Below are 13,687 nucleotides of genomic sequence, written 5' to 3'. Positions count from 1 at the left end.
TTGCTCACTCTCTCTCAGATAAAATTTTTTTAAAATCTGGTAATCAAAAATGTACTGAAAGTGATCATAAATCATTTCAAGAGAACCAAACAGAATTTTATTTATTTATTTATTTATTTACCAAACAGAATTTTAATTAATAATTCAAGTTCCAACTACATGCATGTTTGCACTAAGGCAATTAATTCTGTATTAAGCACTTTAGATAAGGATATGAGGAACTATTAGGTTTAAACGCAGGTCTCTGTTTGAACTAGAAGTCCCTCCAGGTGAGAGCCTACCTCCTCCTCAGGCGAAAGTTTGATTTTTCCATCTCGGACAGGGAAGCCACTGCCAAATTCCTTAGAGGCAATATCAGCTCCATACTCTACTGTGACATCCTCTTCAATAGTGCTTACCAGTCGCCAAAATTCTTTCTCAACTAGTTCTGTGGGAACCATCTGGAAACAAAACAATGAGGAAGACAAAAAACTGAATTTTCAGACACTCACAAACTACCCATGACCAATAAGAGATTAGCTAAGCGACAGGAGTCACAGGACAACACACCCTAAGGAAAATCATACCCATAATACTCCACAATTGATCCCAAGCAGTTTAGACACAGATATTATTTTCTAAAAGCAATTTTGTAACTAAAAAAGTAAGTACTGATTAAGAATTCATGTTCCTCAGGGGCGCCTGGGTGGCTCAGTGGGTTAAAGCCTCTGCTTTCGGCTCAGGTCATGATCCCAGGGTCCTGGGATCGAGTCCCACATTGGGCTCTCTGCTCCGTGGAGAGCCTTCCTCCTCCTCTCTCTCCCTGCCTGCCTCTCTTGCCTACTTGTAATCTGTCAAATAAATAAATAAAATCTTAAAAAAAAAAGAATGCATGTTCCTCTATCACTGACCTGGCCACTATACTAAAAGGACGTCAAGGAAAGCAAAATTCTGAATAAAAAATGGAGATTTTTTGTGTGTGAGAAATGTAACCTATAACTTCGTAGACCATTATACACTACTAATAGCTGTGTTTGAATGACACTTCATCCTTCGAGATGTGTTTCAAAGACACTACCTGAGTCCATCATTTCACTCCTTGCCCTTGACCTTGCTAAGAGTAAGGCAGACAACCATGATGAAAAAGACAGACTGCAAAATATGAACAGAAAGAACAATTCCTTTGCAGCAGCCTGCAGCAGTACAAAGAGCCACCAGACGGCACATCCAGGATCTGTTGTTAATCTGATGCAAATCTAGAGAAAGGTAACTTAAATGCCTTAAATTTGTGCACCACCAAGACTGGCTAAGCAAACATACCAGGACATCATACAATGTACGAGGGGTCAAAAGAACTGAAACTCAAATGGAGTATAACTTGAATTTATAAGCCCTTCAAGTAAGCAAACATTTTAAGTAACTAAGAGCTTATGCTAGTGCTATCAGGGAAAAACAAGTTCACACACACATTGCTGGGTTCCCATAAATGACATAGCCGTTAAAGTGCGGGGGGCCGGGGGGGGGGGGATGGATAAATATTCTCATTTGACCTCAGTAAGAATCCCAAGAAAATAATCCAACTAGAGAGATCTAGATGTGTGAAGTGTCTGCTACAGCACTTTGTTGGTAAGTGAGAAAAACACAGCTCAAGTGTCCAGAATTAGGGCAGAAAACCATTTAATTCTGCTGTACTCACTTGACAGAGTGTTAAATGCTGAATGAAACATGCTTATGCTTCTAAGAGCAAAAATGAACTCATCCTAAAGTTTATGATACTAACTTACAACATAACAATATATAAATGTGTTCCCAATGCATAGCCTGATGACTGGCACATAAGAGTCATTCAGTAAATTGTGAAATTTTCTTTAAGTTACATTTGTTGAACTGAAAGGATTCCTGATAATTTCCTTTATTAACATCCTGTTATTGCTACTGTATGATGTGTGTGGAAAGACCATCTGTAGAGAAATCAAGTGAAAAATCAGAATGCATTTTAACATTTTAATTTTTAATATCATTTTTAATTTTAACACCATTAAACAAGTTAAAAATAAATGCCAAGTGAAATTGTCTTGATACACTTTTTTCTAACAGTTATTAAAATTCCAAATCAAAGCAGTATGTATGTACATACATGGACTGGCATGTTGAAATAATCAGATTTGAATGCATCTGCCATTTCCCCAAAAGTACGAAGGGTATAGTCCCTGGCTGCTTGTTCAAAGCCAAACGCTTCTTGTGGCTTACTACACTCCTGCCAAAAATAAAAAAGGTAAAAAAGAATATTTTTATTTATATACACACACTTATATTTTATTTATATATTTTTTAAAAACAGATCAGTAAAATTACTTATGTAGTGTTTAAAATATAAAAAAAGTCTGGATGGATATACAACAAAATAACTTGTCAATTGTGAAATCATACTCTCTTTTAAGTCATTTGGTCTAAGAATTTTTGCAAAGAACATGCAATGCTTTTTTAAATGAAAAAAAAATTTAAGTGTAATTAGAAAATTTTTTCTGCCTCTTAGCTCAATGCATAGCTGTGGGACTCACTGCCAAGACCTCCTTCCTAGTCAGGTCCAGCCCACTCTTTATCATGAGGCTCACTGTTATCAACTGCTAAATCTAAAACCCAAAAGCAAACAAAAAAAATATTGTGAAGGATATTTTCTAATACTATCTCTGCTATTAATTCTTACCTGAGCCAAACACTTAGGACACCTCCAGTCTCCCTTGGGAACATCATGGAGAGGGGGGATCAAGCAAAAGGTGTGGTAACTGTCATCACACCCGTCACACAAAAGCAGCCGGTCTTCATCATTGCCACTGCCACATAAGAGGCAGACATATAGATCCACCTGCAGCAGTGCAAACAGGTACAGAACAAAGGAGCATGAGCTACATTTGATTATGTGAAATTCTAAGAACAAAATGGATAGAGGCGTAATCTAGTATTCCCGTCCTTCAAATGAAAATGATTCACCTCCCATAAGAGGTTATTTTAAATAAAAATGCTTCACCTTTTTTATAAGAGGTATTTTATAATGCTTAATGCATTCCCAACACTAAAATCTAATGTCAGAACTTTTTCAGCTGTGTGTGTGTGTGATTCTAAAGATTTCTCTGGGGCACCCAGGTGGCTCATTCGTTTAGGCCTCTACCTTCAGCTCAAGTCATGATCCCAGGGTTCTGGGATCAAGCCCCTCATCGGGCTGGGCTTCCTGCTCAGTAGGGAGCCTGCTTCTCCCTCTCCCTGCTGCTCCCCCTGCTTGTGCTGTCAAATAAATAAATAAAATCTTAAAAAATAAATACATAAAATAAAGATTTTTAATTTAGGGCACCTGGGTGGCTCAGTCAGTTAAGCATCCAACTCTTGATTTTGGCTCAGGTCATGATCTAGATCTCGTGCACCTCTCCCTTTTTTTGAAAAAAATAAATAAAATAAAATAAAAATAGATTTATTTATTTGAGAGAGAGTATGCATGGGAAGGGCAGAGGGAGAGAAGAGAAAATCCCCAGCAGACTCTGGCTGAGCAGGGCGCCAGAAGTAGAGATCCGTCCCACAGCCCATGAGATCATGACCTGAGCCAAAATCAAGAGTCAAACACTCAACCAACTACGCTGCCCAGGTACCCCTCAGCTGTATGTTTTAAAGTTTATTACTAGGATATCTAGCTTCCAGTGGCTTAGAGAATGCTAATCTTCTAGAAGAAGAACATGTTCAGTAATAAATTATCAGCTTAACCAAAAATAGAATTTTAAAGAAAAAATTTCCATTTTGCCATGCTTAAAAGGAAAGAAAAATGTTTAAGTTCATTAACCACATTAAATTACTTTATATTGGGGTGCCCAGGTGGCTCAGTGGGTTAAGCCTCTGCCTTCGGGTCAAGTCATGATCTCAGGGTCATGGGATCGAGCCCTGTATCGGGCTCTCTGCTCAGCAGGAAGCCTGCTTCCCCCTCTCTCTCTCTCTGCCTGCCTCTCTGCCTACTTGTGATCTCTCTGTCAAATAAATAAATAAAATTTAAAAATAAATAAAATTTAAAAATAAATAAATAAATAGGATGCCTGGGTGGCTCAGTGGGTTAAAGCCTCTGCCTTCGGCTCAGGTCATGATCTCAGGGTCCTGGGATCGAGCCCCACGTGGGGCTCTCTGCTCAGCAGGGAGCCTGCTTCCCCACCCCGCTCCCTCTGCTTGCCTCTCTGCTTACTTGTGATCTGTTAAATAAAATAAATAAATAAATCTTTTTAAAAAGTGATAATAAAATATAAATAAATAAATAAAATAAATCACTTTATATTCTAATTAAGGATTCATGGTCATGGTTAAGAAGTTCCCCCAAACACAGTGATAAAAATACATAGTTATTATCTATTAATGGACTGAGCCCCAAAATTCGTATCTTGATGTCTTTTTTTTTTTTTTCCGTATCTTGATGTTTTAACCCCCAGTACCTCAGAATGTGACTATATATGGAACAGGGTCTTTAAAGAAGTTAAGATAAAATGAATTCATAATGAGTGGGCTCTAATTCAATATGACTAGTATTCAAGAAGAGATTAGGGCATAGACAGCTACAGAGGAACGCCACGTGAAGACAGGGAGGAGACAACCATCTACAAGCCAAGAAGAGGGGCCTCAGAAAAAAACCAACCCTCTAGACAACTTGATCTTAGACTTCCAGCCTCCAGAACCATGAGAAAATAAATTGTTTAGGCCAGTTTGTGATACTTTGCTACGGCAGCCCCTAAAAACTAATACATCACCCAGTAATACAGAAAGCTAAGAATTCAACTACTCAGGGAATCTTCTCAGTCTTTCTGTTGTAGCAAATAAAAACCTGGGTTCTGATCATTTTCTGATTGTATTTTTTTTCTTTTAGTGGTAGGGTGGGAATGATATTTATGAATAGAAGATCACATAATTAGAATAATTTCAAATTCCAAGATAAAAAGCACTATTGTCAAGCTATTCACTAAGCTCTCAGAAGTGGTAGAGAAGAAGAAAAGCAACCAGATCTTCTGTAAAGTCCTCAAGCTTTAAGTTTCCATTTGAGTAAATGGCTACCTAGTCCTTCAATTCTTGTTGGGTGCTCAAGTCCTATTCCCCCAACTCCTTTCCTTTTCTCTTCCTACCCTGTTGTAAAGTTGGAAAACATCAACCCGATTTCTGATCTAGCTCTCAGATCATCTGGACGTGATCTAGTAACTTAGGAACATTCCACATATAATCCAGCTCACATTATTTGTCTTTAAACTGCATGTACTCCAGAAAAATGGCTGTGAATGTCCCCCTCCCCCGTATGTTACTATTATCTTCATAATGGATTTGTGTATTTCCTCAATTAAAAACTGATACTATAAATGGACATGAAAGTTCTTTTAATTGTCACACTCTAAGCTAGCAGTCCTAAGTAAGGCAAAAAAGTGGTTAAAGTGTTTAAACATGTCAACTTACAGCATTGGTGGCTTTTTTAGATCGGCTCTTGGGTTTTTCCTTCTCACTTTCTACAGCGTATTCTTTCTTCTCAATGGTTTCTTGCTTGACGATGCCTTTCATTTCTTTCTCTGTAAGAGGCAATCCAAGTTAGAGCTTCATGTACTACACTTGGCTCACCTTGTTCCCTCACCTCTCCCTCCCCCAAGCACACACAGGACACAAACACAATTTCCTTGCTTCTTTTCAATGCAGGAGCAGCACCTAGTATTACCATGTTCAAGGGCAAGGTGATGATAGCTTGTGATAAAATGAAAACTCTCACACCATTTAAATGTGGTAATAAATATGGATATGGGTACTTCTGGAGATGTTGCTCAGGTCTGTAGGCTTTTAATAAAATAGGAGCTGAAGATACAGTCTTCTTAACATGTTACCAACATATATTATACTGACATATATACTTAGCATGACATATATTGATGAAAGCAGGTTCCTTCTGACCTTAACTGTACCTCCTCCACATTACAGAGTATCCCTCCATAACCTGTGACTACTTACTACCCCAATATCCTGGTTCCAAAGACTGACAATTTCAGCTATAAAAGTTAACTATCAATTAATGAACTAGCCTATCATAGGTAGGTGCTGTGCTAAATGCTATCCATAGATTACCTTTTGCAACAAATCCATTTCAAAGACAAGAAAACGGATATTAAAAGAAATCAAGAAATATGTACGGTCATACAACTAGTTAGCGGTTAGGCCAGGATTCAGATTCAGATCTGTATTTTTAAAAATCCATCTACTTTCCACTACAATGTGCAGCCTTTCCACTAAATTCACCAACCACTAAGAAGAATCAATTTTATTAACTTCTTCATTTGTATGTGCCTGCCCACATAGGATTGAGGACTTCTCTTTCTAGAGACGAACTTGCCTCTCAGTGAGTAACATCAAGCAACGGCCAGCTAAGCAATTATCAACTAAAATTCAGATTTAAAAACCATGTCTGCCTGCCATGCCTGAAATAAACTTACCAGATATCCAGTCAAAGGCACCTATGCTATGCATAAATCACTTTTTTCAATGAATGCCATTTAACCTAATTCCGAAATAGCAATTAGTGACAGCTGAGAAACTCAGTCATATTTCTAATAGGCAGATCTGTTTACTTCTACTGGTCACTATGAGAACTGGGACATTAACATACTAAGATTTTATTTCAAGACCCAACCCACTGACTAGTATTCAACAGCTGTTGTAATGTTTTCTTAAAAAATGAATACTTATTTTTACTAATTTACTTTTTACTTCTTTCCTACTCGTGGATAAACTTTCTTACCATTTTCACATTTTGGAGTTGGACAGCCCATTCGTCGTCTCAGGTTATGAGTTCTGGCTTCTGCTGTCTCTTCTGGTTCTATTTTAATATTCATGGCCTTTAAAAAAGTTGTCATATACGTAAGTATTTCCTTTTAAAAAACGAATCTTCTAAAATCCAACTGAAATCTCCAGGTGACTATAATCTTATAAACAGACATTCAAAACATGCTTCTCTCTCCCCACAGAGGTGAGATGTACCCTTAAAATTACTATTATTTAAGGAAAGGAAAAAATCTAGTAAGTTAGAAGAGTATTTACACTTTGACAGGTCAGAAAAAAATAGGGAAAGAAAAAATAGGGAAGAATCAAAGGATCAGGAACAAATTTGGGGGAGTATCATTACCCCACTGGGATCAGCTCTGATTTTCCACCTAGAAGCTTCCCAGTTCTCATCTACTCACCTTATGCTTGATTCAGTCACCACTAAGCCAAATCCTTACTAGTTACATAAATATCATAATTTCATTAGCCTAGAAAAGTTTGCTGGCTTCTTCCAAAGCTGCCTCGCATTTACAGAAAACTCGGCTTCCGTAATAATTTTCTATTAGTTCTTCTGTTAAAGCGTTAACACAAGCTACTCTTCTAACATCACTAAAGTATTAAGGATTCCCCTATCATTAAGTCAGTCTAAATTCCCAATGTTTCTCAAAGTGGTAATACTTACTAATAAAGCAAAACAACTTTTGTGAAGTTTGCGGAACTACACTTGATCGTTTTTGCCTGTGTTCATTCGTATGTACTCAGGGTGTCCACTGCTGACCAAATCCCTCCCAGGGTGCTATTATCACCCTCTGCATGTCTCATCAAGGCAAACCTAGGCACCCACAGCACCAGGGCATGTTTTCTACATTTAATGATCAAGACGTGCTCAAACAAGAATATTTTAGACTAATGAAATCTAAGCATGTTTATGGGCTTCAAATTACCATATTTTCCTATTCTGAGGCAATCTTAATTCAGAAAAAATGGGAGTTACTAAATTTTTTCCTATCTCTAACTTACCTAAGTTAAAAATAATCCCCTTATTTATATCCATTTCTTCAGGAAACAAAATAGGTATTTTCTCCCCCCTCCCCTTTTTTTTGCCCTTTTTTTTTCATCTTGACCAATAATTACTAATAACCAGGGACTGATTTAAATACCTGATTAATGCAAAAAGGCTTCCCAGTTCTAAGATGTTCCTAATACATTATCACTGATTCCTAACATTTAAATGTCCAATTAAGGTCGGCAAAACCCCCAAACCTTCATACCTCTGTATGGAAATAAGGTAACCAGCAAAATACACCTTTCATAGCAGAAAAATCTTGACGCAAACTGGCTTTCTTATCCGTTCACTCCTCCTGATCATCCCTCATGTTCTTTCATCTTATATATTCAAAGCTTCCAGCCCCATGCTGCCTAATTATTTCGTATACTAGCATAAGTGTCTCCCATAGATTCCATACTCCTTTTCAGGAAGCCTGAGAAAAACAGTTTTCACTATCCTCTAACCTCTCTGTTCAAGAAAAAAGGAAAGTTCCCAGTTCTCTATTCCCTAGCCTCAAACCTCAATAAACACTGCCTAATTTCATCACGGTAACAGGCAAACCAAACACCATCACAATGAACGCCTATTCTTCCAAACTCTGTCAATAAAGCAGCTGTCTGTTCAGGCAGCAGAAACCTAGAAAGAATTTTTCAATCCCTTATCGCTTTGACAGTACAGTGTCCCCAAGTGTAAAAGCTAGAATACAAACAGCATCCTTCTCTGAGGTTAACAAGGTTCAAAACTATGAAGAGCACACGCATGAGAGAAATCCAGTGTCAGACAGACATTGGTACAAGGGCTCAAGAATTCTGTCTGATCAACCTCATGAGGCTCTCACCTCTGCTCTCATGCGTTTTGCTCGTCGGGCTGGGGGGCATGTTTCTGAGGGCTGCACAGACTGCCTCTGGGGAATATCATGAGGTTTGTACTCCTTGTCCTTTGTGTCTGTGCTCAGGTTTGGCTTCTGCAGACACTAGAAATAAAACACAATTTATTAATGAATTTCCCCTCCTTTTTAAAGAATTTCAATGTATTTTTGCAAGGTATATTTTATAGTTATTTGCATAGATACATAAAAAGTCTGCAATTTTTAAGATCTAAATAAACACAAGTCTGCAGTTACCAATCATATACACATACACACGTAAGAGTTTTAAAAAAAATTTAGTAGGTGAATGGTGTTGCTTTAATTCATTTAACTGCTCATGACATCAGGTTATACCAGGCCACAGCAGGCTCAAGGCATTCCCAATGAACCACTTGCAATTATCCCTGCTTGCAACTGTCAATTAATGGAAGGCTCAAACTGTTAGACAGGCTTCTTATAAGTTTCCAAAATAACTTTCCATATTGAAAATATTTGATTTTTTATAGTGTTTAGAGTCATAAAATATGGAAACCAATAGGTTTTCTACATTTTAGAATCCTGTAGTTTCAAATATAACTAACAATGTTGTGATCAAAGATATCATCTGAACTGAAAAAACAGGTAATAAGACTGAAATGTTCTCCCTTATTACTAGTTTTACTTACTTCAACATATTCCTACAAGGTGTAACTCCCAAGACAAAGGCTAATAGGTAGCCCACAGCAATAACTTCAGGTTCTGATCAAACAAGAGTTTCTTCTTGCTTTGATTATTTTTTAGTTTGTTTCTAAACTTGCTGATAGAGGGTATTTAATGCCAACACAACAAAACACAGTAACATCAAAATATTACCACGGAATCTAATATGAATTTCAAGTAACACTCCTTTGTAATAGGACCCACGAGTATCACAAGAATCGCTTTAAAAAGCAGGTTCCAAATTGTAACCACTTTAGGTATATCATCTATGCTAGAGTAAGACACAGTAAATTAATACTCTTCTAGAACTCCTGGCTCTACGGGTACCATTACTACTATACAGTCTCACTGTTGGCTACTTCCTCCTAACATTTGCAAAAAGAATTCAGAGAATGGTGGGAAATACAAGAATAACAAAAGCTGAGTAATCATCTAACAAAACCTATTTCTAACATTTTAAAAATATAATACACTATAAAAAAGCTAATACAGGGGGGCCTGGGTGGCTCAGTGGGTTAAAGCCTCTGCCTTCAGCTCGGGTCATGATCCCAGGGTCCTGGGATCAAGCCCCGCATTGGGCTCTCTGCTTGGCAGGGAGCCTGCTTCCTCCTCTCTCTCTGCCTGCCTCTCTGCCTACTTGTGATCTCTGTCTGTCAAATAAATAAATAAAATCTTAAAAAAGAAAAAAAAAAAGCTGATACAGATTTCTTGATATTCTAAACAATAATCTACCACAGTTACAACATATATATGTGTGTGTGTATATATGTGTGTGTGTGTGTATATATATATTTATATATATATATATGAATGCTCATTTTAATTAAACTCATATATTGATTTGTCTGGAAATGTTTACAAAATTAGTATGAAATACCACCCTCCATTCCATAGTAAGTTCTCAAATTAAGTACTTAAGAGTATATTTAATGAAAGCATGCAGATGGGAATAAAACCTATCATCTAAATTAACCTCTTTTATGTATTTTATAAACTTTCTATGTGATACCTAACAGTATGTGTGATCATGCAGGTAACAAACTGAACTGAATCAAGGAACTTTTATAAAGTAGATGGTCAGATATTCAGAGATTAGGAGCACCTGGATGGCTCAGCTGGCTAAGCATCCAAGTCTTGATTTCAGCTCAGGTCATGACCTGAGGGTCCTGAGATTGAGCCCCACGTAGGGCTCCACACTCAGCAGGGAGTCTGTTTCTCTCCCTCTCTCCTTCCCCACTCACATGCTCTCTCTCCCTAAAATAAATAAATCTTTTTTTTTAAAGGAAATTAAGAGATTATATATGTGGTCCCTATCTCTCACAAAGTCTATATAGTTCCATAAACGATGGTCTGCTTTGTTCTATAAGGACTTCAGAGATTGAAGGTAAAATCAAGCTCTGAAATTTTCAGAATATATATGAAGAGCCTTATTATTTTTTAAGGTTTTATTTTTATATATTTTATAAGACTTACTTGACAGAGAGAGAGCACAAGCAGGGGGAACAGGAGGCAGAGGGAGAGGAGAAGCAGACCTGAGCCAAAAGCAGGCACTCAACTCAGCCAACTGAGCCACTAAGGTATCTCTTTTTAAGATTTTATTTATTTGAGAGAGAGAGTGAGCAAGAAAGAGCACAAGCTAGGGGAAGGGCACCGGAAGAGGGACAAGCAGACTCCCCGCTGAGCAGGGATTTCTACGTGGGACTCAATCCCAGGACCCAGGGATCATACCTGAGCTGAAGGCAGATGCTTAACCGACAGAGCCATCCAGGTACCCAAAGAGTTTTATTATTTTGTTCCAAACCACAATTCCCAACACACAACTGCTATGTTTGCTCTGTATCCACTGCTAGTACATGCAGACTAATTTTAACCTTTGAGAAAGTGGGACTGAGAGGTGACTGATACCACAGCATGAGGACACCATGCTACAGAGGCAGAGACATTTAGAAAACACAGAAATACAAGAGGGGCACCCGGGTGGCACAGTCGGTTCAACTCTTGCTTTTGGCTCAGGCTGTGATCTCAGGGTCGCGAGATCAAGCCTGGCATTGGGCTCCATGGTCAGGGCAGAGTCTTAGAGTTTCTCCTTCCTTCTCCCTCTCCCACTTCTCCCTCTCTCAAATAAATAAGCTTTGAAAGAAAAAAAGAAAGAAAGAGGAAAGGAAAGGAAAGAAAGGGGAAGAAAAGAAAATGAAAATGAGAAACAGAAGAAAACACAGGACTACAGGAGTGGAGCCTCCGTGCCACTGCACCAATACATCTCTACTCAACTTTTCTTAAGTTTCCCAAAACTTGCTCTCGGCTTCGGTTTACCCTTTTGCAACAATTCCTTTGTTGGGCATCATTTTTTTCTTTTAATATTAAGCCTTTATTTTTTTTTTAGAGAAGTGTTAGGTTTATAGCATAGTTGAGATGAAGGTGGAGATTTACTATACACCCTGCCCCCCCACCCCGCAAAGCCTCCCCCACGGTCGCCACCCCCAACAGAGTAGTGGTACATTTCTTACAAGTGATGAACCTACAAAGTCCATAGGTGACATTAGGGTTCACTTGTGGTGTACATTCTATAGGTTTGGACAAATGTATAATGCCATGGAGGATATTTTTACTGCTCTAACAATCCTCTGGGCTCTGAGTATTCCCCCACCCCTGCCCTCCCTCTTGCCCCAAAACCCCTGGCGACCACTGACCTTTTTACTGTTTCTATAGTTTTGCCTTTTCTAGAATACTATGTTTGGAATCACACAATATATGTAGTCTTCTCATGTTGGTTCATTCATTTAGTGATATATATTTAAGGCTCCTCTCCTTGTCTTATCATGGCTTAACATCTCCTTTTTTTTCTTTTTTTTTTTTTAACATCTCCTTTTAATGCCTAATAATATAATACTCCATCGTCTGGATACACCATCGTTCATTTATCCAATTACCTACTGAAGGACAGGTTGGTTGCATTCAACTCTTGGCACTTAAGAGTAATAAAGTTGCTAAAACACATATGTATGCAGGTTTTGTGTGGACCTAAGTTTTCAACTCCTTTTTGTAAATACCAAAGAACACGACTGCTGGACTGTACGGTAACACAGTATGTTTAGTTTTCTTTTTTTTTTTTTTTTTTTTTTTTTAAAGATTTTATTTATTTATTTGTCAGAGAGAGAGAGCACAGGCAGACAGAGTGGCAGAGGGAGAAGCAGGCTCCCTGCGGAGCAAGGAGCCCGATGTGGGACTCGATCCCAGGACGCCGGGATCATGACCTGAGCCGAAGGCAGCTGCTTAACCAACTGAGCCACCCAGGCGTCCCTGTTTAGTTTTCTAAGAAGTGGTCAAGTGTCTTCCAGAATGGCTGTGTCATTTTAACATTCCAGCCAGCAATGAATGAAAACTTCTGTTGTCCTTGCCAGCCTTTGTGCTGTCAGTGTTCTCAATTTGGCCATTCTAATAGGTGTGTGGTGCTATTGCTTTCTCCATTCTCTTAAAATATATGTATTCTATTTATCCTTTTTCTAAGAGTTATTTTCAAAAATCAGAAATGAGCCAAAAGTCAGGTACAAAAATTGGCCATCACAGTATGATATAACATTCAATAATGGAGAAATCAAGTTTGGCTACAAAAATGGAATGTCAGAGTCATTCAATTAGACTTTCAAAAATATTCAAGGACATGGCAAATGCTCACAACATATTAAGCAGAGGAAAAGCAGATTACAATATTGTAAATGAAGAATACAATCCCAGTGTGTATATATATGCATAAAAAGAGCCTTGAAAGAAAAAACAGGTGAAAGGATTAAAGTGTGATTTTATTTTCATCGCACTTTCCTTTGTTTTTAAGCTTTCTGCAATGAATACCTTTCAGTGCCTAGAACATACTTGGCACACAACGGGCCCCTCAATAAGTATTTATCTGTGTTGTAAACGTAATGTTTGTAAAAGGTATCTTTAAATACCTACTCCCCTTCAAACTACAATTGAATAAATGCTTACATGCTTTTCAACTACAAAACTTACATTACCTAAGTTTATAGATATTCTTAAAATATTGCCAACCCATAAAGCAGGCAGACTCTTTCCTCTTACTCATTGTGACTTCCACACTGAAACAGAAAGGTTATGAAGGAGAAAATCTACTGTAGGCAACTGTAGATAGATCTGACTATAAAACAGAGACTTATAGATTCCAAATACAACGTTCTAAATAATTTCATCCCTGGGTTCATTAAACATTCACATGTGTATATTTTAAAATGACAACTTTCTGAATATTAGACTGATCGTGTTCT

General features: G+C 37.9%; 1 protein-coding gene across 1 annotated transcript in view; it reads right to left on the bottom strand.

The window, feature by feature from the left end:
* The window catches only part of KDM5B (lysine demethylase 5B), a 90,058-nt gene that overhangs the window by 42,648 nt on the left and 33,723 nt on the right, over nt 1–13,687 (bottom strand). Inside the window, exons 5-10 of the mRNA XM_080824025.1 lie at nt 8,679–8,813; nt 6,770–6,866; nt 5,446–5,555; nt 2,687–2,845; nt 2,117–2,236; nt 282–440 (exon numbers count right to left, since the gene is read on the bottom strand). Of these exons, the coding sequence (XP_080680151.1) occupies nt 282–440; nt 2,117–2,236; nt 2,687–2,845; nt 5,446–5,555; nt 6,770–6,866; nt 8,679–8,813 (780 nt within the window). The remainder of the gene's footprint in view (nt 1–281; nt 441–2,116; nt 2,237–2,686; nt 2,846–5,445; nt 5,556–6,769; nt 6,867–8,678; nt 8,814–13,687) is intronic.

This window comes from Martes martes (genome assembly GCF_963455335.1).
Source record: "Martes martes genome assembly, chromosome: 15".
Classification (NCBI taxonomy): domain Eukaryota; kingdom Metazoa; phylum Chordata; class Mammalia; order Carnivora; family Mustelidae; genus Martes; species Martes martes.
The sequence above is the reverse complement of the archived record's forward strand: the minus strand, read 5'-3'. Positions and strand labels throughout refer to the sequence as shown.